General features: G+C 51.7%; 5 protein-coding genes and 2 pseudogenes across 5 annotated transcripts; 5 read left to right on the plus strand and 2 right to left on the minus strand.

Annotated features, from left to right (window-relative positions):
• Window positions 1–263: 263 nt before the first annotated feature.
• On the plus strand, window positions 264–1,474 carry SAPIO_CDS3591 (DNA-directed RNA polymerases I and III subunit RPAC1; the record flags this gene model as incomplete). The annotated part of the gene is made up of 2 exons (XM_016786355.1): window positions 264–299; window positions 395–1,474. 2 exons carry the CDS (start codon window positions 264–266, stop codon window positions 1,472–1,474), a joined length of 1,116 nt encoding a protein of 371 aa, XP_016644361.1.
• A 216-nt stretch (window positions 1,475–1,690) lies between these two features.
• Window positions 1,691–3,367, minus strand: SAPIO_CDS3592 (uncharacterized protein; the record flags this gene model as incomplete). Its single annotated transcript, XM_016786356.1, has 6 exons — window positions 1,691–2,460; window positions 2,527–2,826; window positions 2,904–2,983; window positions 3,046–3,051; window positions 3,134–3,232; window positions 3,294–3,367. 6 exons carry the CDS (start codon window positions 3,365–3,367, stop codon window positions 1,691–1,693), a joined length of 1,329 nt encoding a protein of 442 aa, XP_016644362.1.
• A 653-nt stretch (window positions 3,368–4,020) lies between these two features.
• SAPIO_CDS3593 (uncharacterized protein) lies at window positions 4,021–7,085 on the plus strand (the record flags this gene model as incomplete). The annotated part of the gene is made up of 3 exons (XM_016786357.1): window positions 4,021–4,864; window positions 4,924–5,361; window positions 5,413–7,085. The coding sequence occupies 3 exons, from the start codon at window positions 4,021–4,023 to the stop codon at window positions 7,083–7,085; spliced, it is 2,955 nt and encodes a 984-aa protein (XP_016644363.1).
• Window positions 7,086–7,413: 328 nt separating this feature from the next.
• SAPIO_CDS3594 (uncharacterized protein) lies at window positions 7,414–11,291 on the minus strand (the record flags this gene model as incomplete). Its single annotated transcript, XM_016786358.1, has 4 exons — window positions 7,414–9,914; window positions 10,324–10,635; window positions 10,688–10,842; window positions 11,071–11,291. The coding sequence occupies 4 exons, from the start codon at window positions 11,289–11,291 to the stop codon at window positions 7,414–7,416; spliced, it is 3,189 nt and encodes a 1,062-aa protein (XP_016644364.1).
• Window positions 11,292–12,826: 1,535 nt separating this feature from the next.
• Window positions 12,827–13,663, plus strand: SAPIO_CDS3595 (annotated as a pseudogene; the record flags this gene model as incomplete).
• A 427-nt stretch (window positions 13,664–14,090) lies between these two features.
• SAPIO_CDS3596 lies at window positions 14,091–14,480 on the plus strand (annotated as a pseudogene; the record flags this gene model as incomplete).
• A 680-nt stretch (window positions 14,481–15,160) lies between these two features.
• On the plus strand, window positions 15,161–15,756 carry SAPIO_CDS3597 (Uncharacterized protein; the record flags this gene model as incomplete). Its single annotated transcript, XM_016786359.1, has 2 exons — window positions 15,161–15,167; window positions 15,227–15,756. 2 exons carry the CDS (start codon window positions 15,161–15,163, stop codon window positions 15,754–15,756), a joined length of 537 nt encoding a protein of 178 aa, XP_016644365.1.
• Between the last annotated feature and the right edge of the window lie 803 nt (window positions 15,757–16,559).

Genomic DNA, 16,559 nt, shown 5'->3' on the forward strand with positions numbered 1-16,559 from the left:
GAACTCGTCACGTGACTAGTAGCCTATCAGACTCGTGGACTTAATAATGGGATTCGTTGCTAGGGACACGCCTAGGGCGTAGTATTAACAGCTTCTGCGCAGACTGCCCCTCGACTCCAGCCTCTTATCGCTGGTTCTTATCGCCCATTTTTCTGGAGGGGTCCATCAAAAAATTTCCATTATCGGATTTTCTTTTCGAGCTGCCATCACCAACATCAAACACTCTTGGCAGCTCTCGGAGAACGTCAATTAAAAACAACAACATGCCGCATAAATTACCAACTGAGGAGGATAGGACAGTACGTCGCGTCTCGTTCAATTCTTCTATTCTCTTGTCCATGCTCCCCAAACATACTTTCCTATCTTGTCCGTCTCACTAACCCTTGACCGACAGATCGTCCACATTAATAGGGAAACGGTGACCAATGGCATCTCGACCGACTTCCCCGGGCACTTTTTCGGTGAGGATCATAGCTTCAGCCTCGATGAATTCAAGCGTGGCCTCTCAATCAAGATACACTACAACAAGCCGCATGATCTCTCTCTCTCTCTCATCGGTGTCGACGCGTCCATCGCAAACGCCATCCGCCGCATCCTAATCGCTGAAATATCTACCCTCGCGATCGAGACTGTATTCATAGAAGACAACACCTCCGTGATCCACGATGAGGTGCTGTCTCACAGGTTAGGCTTGATACCGTTCAAGGGCGGAAAGAAGGGCCTCCAGGAGTTTCTCAAAGATTTTAAGCGCGGCGAACCCGGCGAGGACCAATTTGCCAACTCTTTCGACTGGAACACCGTCAGCTTGTCTCTCAATGTCGAGTGCACCCACAATCCTGATGCTGAGGAGGGCGAGACAGACCCGACGAAACTGTACAACCATGCCAATGTCTACGCTAAGGATATTGTGTTTACTCCGAATGGTCGGCAAGCCGAATTCTTCTCCGGAGACGACGCTATTGCACCTGTGAACCCTGATATTCTCATCGCCAAGCTTCGGCCTAGTCAGCGCATCAGCCTGGAGATGCATATGCACAAGGGTATTGGTGCTGATCACGCCAAGTTCTCACCCGTGGCGACAGCTTCGTACCGCCTGTTGCCGATTATTAATATTCTCAAACCTATCCTGGGAGCGGATGCGCACAAGTTCCAACAGTGCTTCCCGCAAGGTGTTATTGGGATCGAGAAGGTCACAAGGCGAGAGGCTTCGGTCAAGGGCAGCGGCTACGAGAACAAGGAGGGCGAGGACAAAGCTGTCGTCTTGGATCCGATGAAGGATACTGTGAGCCGAGAGTGCTTGCGGCATGCCGAGTTTGAGGGCAAGGTTAAGCTGGGAAGGAAACGGGACCACTTCATTTTTGGAATCGAGAGCACGGGTCAATGGGATAGCGACGAACTTTTCGTGGAAGCGCTACGCGTTATGAAGAACAAGTGCCTGGCGTTGGAGAAGCAGGTTGTGTTCATGGCTCGATAGGGCGAGCCCGGATCACTAAACCATGTACAATACCTTCCACGTTCTTCTTAGATGTTTATGGCCTAATGATACCAGCGTCTTTTCCCCGGTTATAACCTTCATCTTTCCAAGTCATTACGAAGTAAACGCTCGAACCACGTAATTCTTGTTTCATTTCGTCATTACACCTTTCTTTCTTTCTCCCCTCTGAGTATGAGTAGGCTAGTTTCTGGCCGGCTATGTCGCCTTGAATTTGAAATAATAGTTGAATTCCACCGCGAAGGCGGGGTCCGTGACGACCACTTCCTGACCATCTTCGATACCAAGGTCCTTGAGGGACCGGTTGAGGTTGGGCCGAGTCTGTTGCTCCAAGCTTGGTGGGGACTGCATATAAAGGGTCTTCCCTTGCACTCTTAACGAGGGCTTCTTCAACTGAGCCTCAGGTCTCATCGCGAAAGATTCCACGAGATCGCCAAGCAACATGTCCGGGTCTACTTCGAGAGGGCGTGATGCTGAGTTGCACACTGGGCAATCGTCCTTCCTCTCGTGGTTGAAGGTGTAAGTGTAGATAGAGTCGTCTCCCGAGTACATCATGTAGTTATTCTCCATCCCTAACGCGGGGGCGGCGCCAGTAGCCAGCTTGAAGGCTTCATTACAGCAGGCGGCGGCGATGATGGCATTGGTGGATGCAATGGCGGGGATGATGTTCTTGATGACACCTTGAGTGAAGGAATAGGTGATGCCGGAAATGTTGAACTCCCTGGCGCGCTGCAGGGCTTTCTGATAAATCCAGGTCACATGTTCGGGATCGTCTTTGTCGAGCTCCGGGAACGGCTTTTCTTCCTCCCAGGCGATAAGATGGGCCCATTCAACGCAGTGCTCTGGCTGTCGTGGAATGGAGGCAAGGGTGCACAGAGGCACCGCTGCCCTTGGCGCATGCATATCTAGTTGGCACTCGAAGCAAGAGGTCATACTTGGTATGATTACTCGCGCTTGGCCCTTGAAACCTGAGACGTAGTTGTTAGCACCGAAGAGGTCAGAGGCACCGATCTTCAAGCGTATATATAACCCACCCTCGGTTCCCCCATCGATCATGGGCTTGATGCAGTCGGGACCGTCTCCCTCTTCGGCAAGCGCGACCAACTTCGCATTTATCCACCTCCGAGCCTCAATATTGTCCAGGCCACAAATCACCATCTGAAATTGCTTATAGAAATCGTCATCCTTGTCCTGGATCTTGCAGTTATGCGCTGTTATTTGGACGCCCTTGACCCTTCTCATGACGAAATTCGCGGCGATCTCGGCCTTGAACTTGCCTACGTCGGCTTGTCGGAAGAGAAACTGTCGGTTGAGGTTGGATATGTCGATTGTGTCTATGGATTGTTAGTTTCCCACGGCACGCGCGACGCTAGGTCGATAGAGGCCAAATAGGTGGTGAGGTTCGGCGCACCCATATCGATTACATGAATATCCTTGAACTTCGATAGAGCTAGGTCTTTGAGGATTTCGCAGCCAAGACCACCGGCGCCTCTAGGGGGATGGTCAGTCAGAAGACTCCGCGGATTCTGCGGTCGCGTTTGGGAGGGACGAACATGACTCTGTAGAAGCACAAGTATTAATTAGCAAACCAGTCGGTGGTAGGGCGAGGTGGGAGGGCAGGTATAGGTAGAATATAGATACAATATCTTCATCTGGTCGAACTGATCAATCGCCTCCTGACTGACGGCATCGGGGTCGGTGTATGGACCGGGGTTACGGCGGATTTGTTCCAAATACTTCCTGGATGAAGGCAGACTGAGCAAGATGTGGTCGAAAGGCGTTCGCAACCGATTTCCCTTACCATCTCTCTTCTTCGTTAACAACACTACTGCCATGGGATGGGAGCCCAGGCTGAGGAGCGGAGTCGACCTCCATTTTTTGCTTTCCGTCTTGCCGGTTCTTGGGAGGCCGACTTTCTCTCGCAAGTTGGGGTGCACTTTCAAGGTTTGAGAGGCTCTCACAGCTAGGCTTCTCGTTGGAGGGGCTGAGGTTTAAGGTGGGGGGGAACTATTGGTGCCTTGCAAGAAGTCAGCTCCCACTCCGGAAATAGATTGATCGGTTCCTGACAGGGCAGGCAGCCTTAACTTGATTGATAATTCACCACTGTGAGTACGAAGTAGTGTACACAGGTAATAGCCAAGACTTCAATGTTGTTTAAGGCAGCTGCTACAGTAAACTTCCAGGCAGTGGGGCAAAATAGCGGGTGAATATCAAAGAATGCACTGTAGTAGAAGCACTGGGAAGCACTGTCATGAGTAACACATCAAGGAAACGACATGAAAGCATCAAGGTTTAAAAGGGTCAAGGCGACTACGACTTTATGTAGCAACCTGTGCCTTCACCTTCTCATCAAAATAGTATAGTCCATTTCTGTTCCGTCTCTCTCTTCAGTGGCACAAACGGAGCAAAGAGATAGAGGAGCCTGGCAGAAAACATGTAGAATCTCATTCATCTGAGCTCAGTGCTACTTTTCTCAACCATCAAACCTCACATCTCAAGTCTCGAGTCTCGGTTTGGCCAACATCATCATGGACGACTTTTTAACACCCATCAGCACCACCTACACGAACCCGAGGCTGCAACCTGCCTCAAGCGGCTCGTTAAGCGCCCACAATTCCCAAGAGGGCCGAAGATCAGATGGATTCGGAATCGCAAACCCCACTGAGGCACTGGGGATCCTCAAATCCCAACCAGACTACGACACCCTCATCCGTACTCTACGATACTTAGCCGATCCGACGAGCGGTGTCAGTCTATATAACCCAGACGCCGTGGGATCACGGATCGTCGTTACTCTTGTGAATGAGACTGCTCCGAACTACTGGCCCCTCCTCCGCGAAGGTTCGGCTCAAGAGAGCGAGTACAGCGGCTCTAGTTCCCACGAGATCCCCGATCTTGCACTCCTTTTGACATGCATACGTAACCTTACGGGAATTAATACCATCACACTTCAACTACGAGCTCTCACCAAGGAGATAAATTCCAATGCCAGAGGTCCGAAGCGGCCCGATCTTGAACTCAACACGGGAATATATCTGGATACCCTGTCGGCTGTCCTCGATGGGGACGATACCCTGAGATCGATATGGCTCGGGACTATCAGTGACCCAAAAACTACTCCTGGCCAACGGCAGACCATCTCACGCGAGATCATCTCCACTTTTGCTCGCGGAGGCTTGGTCTCGTATGCCGCGGAAGCGGATATCTTAATGGGAAACAAGGGATCATCAGTACATTGGGTTTCGGATGGAAAACTGTACACGCAGTGGCTTGCTCGATCCATCGCTAGTTGGTTGAGGAAGGCTCCCCCAGAAGAAGAATGCGATTTTTGTGCTCAAGTCCTTGTGGGCTCTTGGAGCCTCGGATATGCCGGTGAGTTTTCCGGCTCGTTAACCTCGTTATTTCTTGGATGTGTTTCTTACAAGACTTAGATCAACTCCATCGAGAGCTGTTCGACTCCCTCCTATTACGCGAAGATGCGGATCCTGATACGTTATCACGATTCATCCTCGCACTTCTACCGAGGGAGCGGGTCAGGCTATCTTATGCCGTTTTGGACTATCTCTCAACGGCTGTGCTAGAGAAGGTCGAGTCATCGGATCCTTCTCTCCATGCTTCCATCATCTCCGCGACTATCTCCATATTGCGTCGCGTGTTGCCTGAGGAGGCCTTGAACAAATCCTCTCTCATCCACTGGCTCATCCCCGAATCTGTTAGGTCCGCTCCCGAATCCAACGTGTGGATGCGACGAGCCATTCTCGCGTCTTACTCCGATGACCGCCAGTTTCTTGTCAACCTCATAGACAAGGGGCTGCGGCTGTTTGGTGACAGTATCTACATCGGACATGCTCCGATGATCCACCAACAAGGTAAGTTCCTCCATGCAACGTCTGCGTGCAGTCCTCTGACCTTTTTGACAGCTCTCGCCCAAACCATCCTTTTGAGTTCGGCCTATCTTCGCCGTCTCGATAACTCAGAGTTAAGAATTATAACGAAGTCTTCCCCTTACATCAGTATGGTTTCTTCTAGGCTGGCTTCTCCTAGCACTGGAGCTAGGTTCCTTGGTATGGTCGTTGGTGAAGCCATCTCCTCAACGGTCCCCACCCCTGCAGGGAGCCTCCGCTTTGAGATGCCTGAAATGGAGAGCGATGAGGCGAACTGGTATAAGAGTCTTACGACTGTCCAAGACGAGCCTGGACCGATCCAGCCCCTCTTGAAGCCCTCGCTTGTGACAGAACCAACTGCAACAAAAGGGCCAGCAACGTCAGCTCCTCCAAGATCTAAAAAGTCGAAACCGGTAAAGGTCATTCCGGAAAAGCCAAGGCTGATCATTGAGGAAATCGACACCGATAATGACGATGATATTGTTCCTTACGCAAAACCTGACTCTGATGCCGAAGATTCTGAGGAGGACCCAACACTCGTCCGACGTGACAAACCCAAGGCACCGGTGTACATCCGCACCCTCATCGAATACCTACGGGACACCGAAAACTACGACAAGCAGAAGCTTGCGTTGAAAACGGCGCCGTCTCTTATCCGCCGAAAGGGAAAGTTCGGGACCGAAGTCAGCGACCATGCCGACGAGTTGGCGACTCTACTCGTGGGCCTCCACGACAAATTTGACCTGGAAGATTTTCACGAGCTTCGTCTCGAAGGCATGGTAGCCCTTCTCGTTGTGCAACCCCAGAAAATGGGTCCGTGGTTCATCAAAAGTTTCTTCCAGGGCGATTTCTCCCTTTCGCAGAGAGCAGCTATCTTGGCTGCGCTCGGCCTTGCCGCTAGGGAGCTTGCCGGGTATGGAACGTCTGAACATGCGGTGGGCACCTCATTCCCTTCCAAGAAGCTTTCCGAAAAGATGGAGCAACTATTCCTAGGACCTAGTGGCTCTGGTGGAAACAACCTCGTCCCAGGTTCGACATTGAAGGCCTTGCCTCCCACCGCCTTGGACGACATCACCAAATCCATGACCAAGTCGTTCCTCGGCCCCATGGCCGCGGAGGCCGCAGACAAATTCACAGGCCCCGACGCCCTCAAACTCGCCACTTTCAAAAGCAAAGCCCGCCCCCGCCCAGCCGTCCGCATAATCCCCAACACGACCGCCAACCTCATCCTCTCCTCCTTCTTCGCGCCCCTCGTCGACCGCTACCGCTATGCCCTCAACGCCTCCTCGGCGCGCATCTCCACCGTCCTCACGGAACCCTATGTCCTCGCGACCTTTCTCAAGGCCGTCGCCGTGCTCGTCCACGCCGCGGGGCCCTCGACCCTCGCGCTCGACGATATGACCGAGCAGTCGTGGAGCGTGGTGCTGGCTCTCCGAGCGCACATGGTGGGGAAGTTGCCCGTCACGGCCGCAGGTATTACGGTTCTTGCGACGCTGCTGGAGGTTAACGAGAATAGGACTAGGCACCTCGTGCAGAGGATGGGAAGGAAGATCACTGATACTGTGGATTGGCTGGATCGGCTTTTGCAGGTTACGAGGGGCGGGGATAAGGAGGAGGATGAGGTGAGGATGTTGGCGGCTGGCGTGCTTATTCGGCTGCACGAGATTGTGGAGGAGCATCAGGCGGCGCTTATGGGGTATTTGATTTGAGAAATTACTGGGAACGGAAAATGGGAACGGTTGTTTGGGGGGGGGGGGATTGTGTGGATTTTGTGGTAGAGTAAATGTCGGTTTCACACGAATATGGGTAGAACGAAAACACTACTGGAGAAGTTGACTTGACGAAAATGCGATTGATTGTGTTATCTGACCAGTCATGGACGCATAAATGAGACATGGCCCCCAAAAAATCAACAAACGTACAATATAATACAATGCAGACGCCATTTCGCTTCCCGTACGATGCCCAACTTGCTCAAAGTTCCCCAAATAGAAGAAGAAAAATACCAGTCGAAACCAAACCCTATACCCTTTTCCCTCACTCCCTCAGAAGTGAGTCTATCCTAGCCGCCCTCCTAACCGGCAAATCCGCCAGCTTCTCATTTGCAATGTCCAAGTGTTCGCCAAAGCTCATCATGAGCCTCCTAAACTCGTCCTTGACCTCTTCGAGGCTCGCCTGTCCGAGCATGACACGGCCGGAAGGCGCGTTAGGTGCCACAGGCAGGAGGAGTCCTCTTGAAGAAATAGAAGATGGAGTCGATATGGGCATAGCTTGGGCGGGCGGTCGAGGCTGGGGTCGGGGTTGAGGTTCGAGCGGCTGATGTTGTTGCTGGAGCTGCTGGTACATGGGCTGCGGGGCGAGATACTCGTTGTCGGAGTACTCGTTGCTGCTGAAGGATTGGCTTCCGGAGTGGTATCCTCTGCGGCTTAGTCTCTGTGTTAAAGTAGCCGCTGCGAGGTCGGAGAAGGGGTTGGCGAAGGTGGAATCGTCGGAGACGTAGATGGACGGCTCGCGGTTCGAAAAGGGTACGTAGAGGCTTGCGTGGCGCTCAAGGTCGAACGGGTTGTTGGGGCCTCCTAATTCGGAACCGGTTACGGACCCCACGTCGGAGTGGGCGGTAGAGGGTCGAATAGGGTCGCTAATGGGGTCTGGAAGACTCATGTCGAGGTCGATAAGGCTGCCAGCGGATGCACGGTTGGCGGCCTGGGAAACGGCGCGGGGGACAGCTAGCTGTTCACTGCTGCTATAGGTAGGCGCCATGGATAGAGGATCAGCGGTGTAATGATGGAGTCCTGGCTGACCCGCCGAGCTAGGGGCGGAGTGCTCTTCGTTAAAAGGGAATCGGGAAATCTCTGGGTTTGCTGATGCGGGGGGCGCCATGGTAGGGAACTTCCAGTCTCGGGTTCTTCGATTGATGTTGAACTGCTCAGGGTCGCTGAGAGGGGGCTTATTGAAATCCTGCGGCTCAGGCATGCTGTAGCTGTAATCCAGCGAAGCACGCGGTACACCCGATGCTCGGATGGTTTCCATATCGGCAAAGTGTGAGAGTTCCCCGCCATGGAGAGACGCATCCAAGTCGATAAGAGACTCCCTAACATCGGACCCCTGACCAGAGCCATCCCTGAGAGGCAGATCGGAGGTTGGTGGAGGTGGAGGCCCTACGCCATAATAATTCTTGGAATTTTCCGCGTACCCAGTCAAGGTGTTTGGATCAAAAACCTTCTCAAGGGGTGCTTTCAGAACTGGGAAATTTGGCGGCTTGCGCCTTCCCCTCCCCTTTTGAGGTCGCGACGTCTGTTCGGTATCGGTTAAATCAGCGCCGAAGTCAACTTGCGTGCCGTAGGCTTCGTAGACTGTTTGAGTGTCGTTGTCTCTAAAGACCTGTTGATCGAAAGCAGCAGTGGTGCTAAAGTTCCATTCGTCGCTTGCGAGTGCTGTTGACGGAAAATCCTGCGGCACCTGCGCGCCCCCAGGGGCAAAGAGAGATTTCCGGCTCCCACCTTGCGCTTCCCATAGCTTGTAAGCTCGGACAAGCATGGCAAGCGACGATGTGGGGTAGGCCGTGGAGGAATTAAAGATGTATGGGTGGCGTTGTATTTGTTCGATGGTTGGTCGGTTCCTCGGCGACTCCTCGAGAGCATAAGCCACGAGGTCCTTCAGACCGTCGCTGTATTGGTCTCCCTCCAGTCTTGGGGAATGTTGCTTCAGGTGATTTCCGAGTCGCACCATGTCCATCAACTGGGTGTTTGGCGGAAGGCCAGATGCGATTTCATAAACCATGGACCCAAAGGCCCAAATGTCAACCTCTGTTCCGTACGAGGCAGTCTGTTCGAATGCGAACAGCTCGGGCGCCATCCAGTGTAATGTTCCGATAAAGGTTGACCGCTTGTCAAACTTGGTCTCGATAACACCGGCGACGCCGAAATCGCATAGCTGGACACCACCAGCTTCGTGTATTAGGATGTTTGCGCATTTGATATCGCGGTGGATGATGCCTTGCTTGTGAACCCAGAAGATTGCCTCAGCGACTTCTCGAAGGATGGGAATAATCCACCTTTCTTGCAGTCCCCCGGGGGCTGTGGGTTTCATCAAGGTCGCGACGCTACCTCCGGCGCAGTACTCGGTGATCATCCACATCGACTGACCAACAGGGAGAGCGTCAATCACATGGTTAATATTCTTAGCGCCGCTGTTGCTGAGAAGCTTCAGGGCATTGATCTCTTTTAGAAATTCTCCGTATGTGTCGGAGAGTTTGGGGTTAAGCGTATCGCTCTCCTCAATGTCGATAATCTTGACGGCCACTAGCTGGCTATTTTTGACAGCTGTGGCCTTGTACACCCTTCCAAAACTTCCTTTACCGATCAATTCAGAAAGAATGTAGGGAGGAACCTCCTGGCCCGCAGACACACACTGCTCGTTCACAGTAGACTGCATAATTTTAGCATCTTCTATCGCCTTTTGCTTTGTGACAGAGAAGTCCGGGCCCCGGACTTGTAAGGTCGCCATTTTGGCTGGATCCGCTGACTTCTTCGCGAAGCCTAAGGTGCGTGGGATAAGGGGAAGGTTAGATGAGGTACAGTAAGAGTGCCGGTCCGGAAAGCCAGGAGAGCGTAGGAAGACCGGCCGGATGGAGTGCGGTTGATTTGGAAAACAGTTGGATCTGAAAAACAGTTGGATCGAAAAACAGTTGGATTAAAAAAACAGTTGGATGAGTGGTATTACACGGAATATTTTCGTCCTTGTCGCTCGTCAAGTTGACAAGCGTCGGCACTCCAGGATTCCCTTGGTCAGTGCCGGCCAAGAATGGCTCAGTATTTCCCTACTGGGACGAGCCCAGAGATGCGTCGGAGACGTCTGGCCTTGCAGCAATAGGATCGAGTGGAATATCTACTTCGCCCGAGAATCGGGGAATGGATGAAGTGTCTGAATTCCACGAATTCCACGAACCGGGAGATCCAATGGAAGGACAATGAGAATCCTCAGCAGGACGGGCTTTCTTGCGACCCCACAGGTTGCAAAAAAACTTGCCGAGAGAGGAGAGGAAGCTAGGCTTCTTCGGCTTCTCTGGCTGCCGAGCAGCAAGCCTACCAAGGTTAAGCCGACTGAACGTGGGCAGCGTGGAAGATCCGTGTGTGGTGCTTGGCCACTCGTGAATGATATCGGAGCTATTACTGGATGTGATGCACCTCGCGTATGGCTTAGGAAGGGAAACGGTGGGGCTTGGACTGCGGACGAAAAGGCTGCAGAAGCAATTGAAACCTAAATGTGTCAGTAACTTGAGTGTGTTAAATGGGCACGAGTATCTCTCTACCTTGAGCAATGAAACTGCTTGGGGGCGAGGGCGGGATCAAATTTGGATCAATTAAAAACTGGTCACTGCCAACTGAATACTGGTCGGTAGGGTCCGATTCGGTTTCAGCCGGATATTCGTCGTAGGGCGGGTAGATATCCCAGACGTCAAGATCCCTATGAACACAACATATTAGCGTTGTCAGTTCTAAATCGAATCCAGTAATCGAGAAATATTAGTGCGAAAAGGAGCAGATGGATCACTTGATTTGCTGGCTGGGGACATGCCTCGATGATGAAGGAATCGCCTCCGAAGGGTATCTGTCACAGAAGTGATCAAAGTCACGGATGGCCTCCCAGACTTCCCATCGTTGACGGAGTCGACTGTCTCGCAATGCAGCATACCCTGATGAGACAGTTGGTCCAGCAATGGTAGGTGGAAAGTTCTCTTCATCGCTCCTATCAGAGTCAGATGTGATAGAACTTCCAATAGAAGGAGGATAATGCTGGTCGAGAGCTGAGTTTCGAAGATGAGGAGGATACTGTGGATCGACACCTGGAATACCGTCACAGCGTCGGAAACGCTGAATAGGACGCCGGGCACGATCTTCAGCGTAGGTGGGCATCTTGACTTTGGGGAAAAGCTTGCTAAGTGGTTGTGTGGTGGTGATGTATGGTTGTGAGGGGATAAGGAATTTGCTAGCAGGACGAGTTTTAAGACTTGAAATGCCTGGATGACTCCCTAACTGTAGGGAAAGGAAAGGGTAATAGGTTTGAGGAAGTGATGAAAGGTGATGGATGCACTTGGCTTGCTCTGGAGATGTAATGGAAGGATGAAATGGTGGGGGACAGAGTAAACAGACAACTTGAGCTTGAGCTTAAGAGCCAGGCTAAGTAAGGGACTCACAGACATCTCCAAGGAAGGCACAAGTCTCCCAGAAGATGACATGCTCTAAGCTCCCATGAAGCCAAGGTAGGCGACAAGTGTAGGCTGGAAGGCCAGGGCATGTTGCCATGACCAAGGAAGAGGAAGGTGCAGATAAGAAGCCAGATCCCTCTCTAGGATTTAGAGCTAACAGCCTAGCTGCCAGTCCTTCTCGCCATCCTGCAGTTTAATTGCCCAGAAGGCCCAATATCACCTAGCCCTCCCCTAAAGATCCATGATGTATGACCGATGACCAAGTCAAGGCTACATCTATCCATACCAAGCCTTTGTATGCAGCCCATAGAAGGTGCCGTGTCCTAGTCACAGCATGCTCCAGCACAAGAACTAGACACCCAGCCATCTCCCTTCCATCCTGCACAAGGCTCAAACATGCTGAACAGAGTCCGATTTCCACAAACACAGAAATGAAGTAAATCCCCCATCCCAAATCAGAGCACCTGCCAAAGGGACCTCAAAGGCTCAAAGCACATTGACAATAGCATATTGCACATGGTATACATAGACAGGGGAAAGGGATACTAACCAAAGCCTTGTTTATCGTGATCCTTTTCAAAAGATAAAGGACTTTTAAGATAGGCTCCCACTATCCCAGTCCGGATGATGGCCTCGAGGCTTCGTATAATTGACGATGATCGACGCGGAGGAACTCGAAGCGCGGAACTCGCAGTTAGCCCGACATAAGATAGCAAAGTGACCAGAAACTCCGCGCCGAGACCACAGAATTGAAATACCCCGCCGTTATTGTCTCAAAGAAGGACATGCAAAAGTTTACGTTTGGAGATCTGCTTGAAACAACTTCGGTCCTCCCCATGGCTCGAACCAAACCTGAAGCGATGTTGTTGGAACTTGAATCAACCCCTGATGAGACTGCCGAATTTCAGCCGAGGGTATCCGCCAGTGGGTCCTGGACGCACTTTGCCTGGCTGCAACTGGGGGCTGCAACTGTGGGCTGCTGCCGGCCCCAGATTTTTACCATTGGCCACTCCCTGCACCAAATCGGCACAGGAGTACGTTGATCAATTGATCTCGGACCCACAGAGACAGATTGGGTGCTGACAATCGATCTTGACCGTGCTGAATTATAGCGGGGTACATTCTCTGTTGTACTGAACTTCAGCCTTTTTCGCCCCCAAACACGTCAGGGTCAACTCACCATCCAGTGCTCTTGATCATATCCATTGCCGCCTCACAGCAGCGACAGCGGAAATCATCAATATGGCAATCGTCCTAGATTTCGATGGAACGATTACTACCCAGGATACCATTGAAGTGCTCGCCCAACACGCCATTTCTTTTCATAAGGAACAGCATGACAGGGATCTCTCAGACGCTTGGAAGCAGATTCTGGAATCTTATTATGGCGACTACAGCGACTATGTGTCCAACTATGCAGTCCCCCAGGATAAGCGAGTGAGTTTAGAAGAAGAAACCAAGTTTCTGAACGGCCTCCAAGAGGTCGACATGGCGTCTCTTCGACGAGTCGAGGAATCCAAGATCTTTGATGGAATATCATCCTCGGACTTCTTTTCTGCCGGCGTCTCTGCGGTGGAAGAAGGAAACGTGACATTGCGGCCGGGAATCTCGGAGCTATTAGCTACGGCGCAGAAACACGGATGGCTTATTTACATCGTATCTGTCAACTGGTCGAGTAGCTTCATAGAGGGTGTCCTGCAGCATTTCGTCGCTAATGTGCAAATTGTGTCTAACGAGGTGGTTGCGAACGGCAAGATATCCGGCCCCAACGGCACTGGTGTTATGGCAACCTCCGCCGACAAAGCCCGAGCTCTCGCGAACCTACCAGGCTTGGATGCTAAACCGCTGGTGTATTTTGGAGATTCTTCTACAGATATCGAGTGTCTTTCCATGTCATCCGGGATCGTGCTATCACCAGCTGCGGACTCCTCTCTCCTCAAGACCTTGTCCCGCATCGGGCTAGAGGTGCCTCACGTGCGTGATCGCAAAGACATCCATAGGCTGTCGTGGGCTAGAGATTTCACCGAGATTCTCGAAGCTGGCGCCCTTTCGCTCCTGGAGCCTCAGCCTAAGACCTAAAGGCTGAGCTTTACCTCTGTTTCAGAAAACAGCTTTTGAAAATCTACTCATCTGCTAATACCTCATGCATATATTCTATGTATGTCTATCTGTCCCTTGCCATCGGTCGTCGCGCAGTGCCGTGGCAAGAGACAAGATATTGTCCAGCTCTTTGTCAAGAATTACTTCGACCCTTCTATTGGATTACTGCCTTGCAAACAAAGAAGAACTAATCTTTCATTAACAGCCCTAGGCCCGGCCGAAGGTCGGGGCAAATATATATATATATATAGTCTGGCCGCGAAGAAGAAGAAGAGTTTGGAGTGCGCTACTCTCGGATCAGAAGCGCATTTCTCTGAGCCTCTCCTCTCCTTATAAGCTACCATTTACCTCCAGCGGCCGTCATCTACACAAGACCGAAACGAGGAGACGACGACGAATACCCACCATGTGTCTCTATAAACGCATACTCCACAGCTGCAAGCACGAATCTTGGACCAAGAAGCTTGCCGATTGCGCCGTTCAAGAACAGTACCAGCTCGACCCAACCTCCCACTTTCCCTGCTCAACCAGAACCTCGTATCCCATGTACACAATCTCCGTCGACAAAGATTGTCAAGATTGCATACGTCTCGATGAGTTGGCCGTTGCCGCGAGGAAAAAGATTTTCGACCTGTCGCTCACCATCGCCGAGATCATTGAGGCCGCAGGGACTGCCCGGGACTCTCAGCTCGCGAAAACCGGAACCACAGAAAAGAGGGCCACTCGGGACGACAACAAGGCGAGCAGATTCTTTAAAGGCTACCGCGGCGATGACAAAAAGAAGTCCGGGATATAGTCACGTCCAAGGGGAGGAGAACTTGTGGATAATCCTCCTCGTCCGGATCTGGGTCCGGGATCCAGGATGAAGGGCTCAGTCTATCTCGCCACATGCACGGACGGGCTTATTCCATGGCCATCCCAGGTTTAGTTAGTTTCTAGAGAAGCAGAAGCAACCGATATTGGCATCATCACATTTTCTATCACGCGAAATAAAGCACGGAGATATGTACCTACTAGCTAGCAGGAGTCTTGTATGTAAAATCCGATGGAAATGGAATAAATCACAGTGCATAGGACTGGAGTTGTCTCTTCACCCATCAATGTCTTTTCTTACCGTAGATCAAAATCGATCCCGTCCACTTATCTTGTGAATAACAAGCCTGTGCCCCGCACAAGATTAAGCCCGTCAATTCCAGAACTTCAAGAAATGGCGAGCCAGGGTTGAGAGGTGGGCGATGAGACAGTTAAAGTGTCAGTGCGAAAGGAGGCGGCGGTGATACAGGAGATTTAACCTCGGACTTGCCTCTCACTACGAAGTATTTCATCAATCGCTACTCTTGAAATTAGACCAAATCATCACGGACTCAAACGAAAGAAATAACAAGTCAAACCCAACGATTTACTAGAAGCGAAGAAAATCTAGACTTTAATTCAACTCCCAAGATAGAATAATCATCACCAAGACCCTAACCCAAGATGTCGTGTAAGTCTACCCCTCAATGGTTCCCCTCCGTCGCCAGTCACGGACTAAGTTTCCTTCAGCAATCCTCAACACCTCAGCAACCATCCAGCACAAAACCCCCCTCCCATCAACCCTCACCGGACCCCAGGCAATCACAAGCCTCCAAAACCACGAAGGCTTCATCAAATGCGACCCGCACATGATCTCCTACAAGCCCCTCCCCGAAAGCACTTCCGAACCCATCCCCTCCACCATCACCTGCTCACCTCCTGCCGGCCGTCCCGCCGTTGTCTATGAGGTGACGGATCGGGTGCACGCCCTGCCTGCGGGGCTATGGGATTCCGACGTCGTGAGCACTTACGAGTTTGTGGATCTAGAGAAGGGCATGTTCGTGAGGTTGAGGAGTCCGTTGAGCGTGGTTATGGAGACTGTGTGGGAGGTTAGGGAGGTGGAGGGGGGTGGTGGTGGGTTAGAGTTGGTGGAGGAGGTGACGATCTCGTGCTCGAGGCTCTTGGTCGCCGTAATTAAGGGGCAGTGTGAAGGGAATTGGAAGGGTATTCATGGGAACCTGGTTGCGAAGATGGAGGGCAAGGAGGCAACGGAGGGCTAGGCACCGGCTACGAGTGGTGATGGCTGCCTACAGACGTGTCTCTCTCTAGCAACTTGAAATGGATTCCTGCTGGCTAGGATTGAATATAAACAGTTGGTTCTCGGGAATGGAAGGCACGTTTAGGCAGGTGTGGCGATGCAAGTTTCCTCGCCGTGGGTCTGCCTTGCCTTCCACGTCCCGACAGGATAATGATAGGAATGACTAGGCAGCTCAGCAATTAATACACTCTGAGAATCGAAATCAATAATACACATATGAATCTCCAAGCTCATCATCAGGCGGAGCACTCATCAGGAATAAGACCCTAGGCAACAGCTCCCAGGCAGCAGTTGCTGCCTATCCTGCCTATCCTACCACCCTTGTCAACCAACTGCTGCCGAGCTCAAGGGGAAAAAAATATAAAAGGAGCCATTCGCTCCTCCGATTCTCCCTCCTTCTCTTCTCTCTTCCTCTCCAGCTTTTCTGGCCGATTTGGCTTTGATCAGTGTGTAGTATCTGTTCTTCCGACGCTTAATCGCGCGGACGTCGGGGCCTCTATCCCCGGCCGCTCTTTTCAGCATAATTTTTTACTGCCCATGGTGAGTCGGACCGCGGACCTCCTTTGTCGGGGATCGCGCGACTCTGCCACTGTGTCCCTGGTATCACACTGCCTCCAGGAGACGCGAAAATAGGTCTTCATAGCTGTTCTTCGTTTTGTTTTCATCTATGCCTCCCTGGCTTGTCCAGGGCTTAGAAGAAGACGGGAGGGATTGAGGGAGAAGATGTTGTATAGTCAGAAACAGCACGTTTAGAAAGTCAAATAA

The sequence above is a fragment of the Scedosporium apiospermum genome (assembly GCF_000732125.1).
Source record: "Scedosporium apiospermum strain IHEM 14462 chromosome Unknown SEQ_SAPIO_0088, whole genome shotgun sequence".
NCBI lineage: Eukaryota > Fungi > Ascomycota > Sordariomycetes > Microascales > Microascaceae > Scedosporium > Scedosporium apiospermum.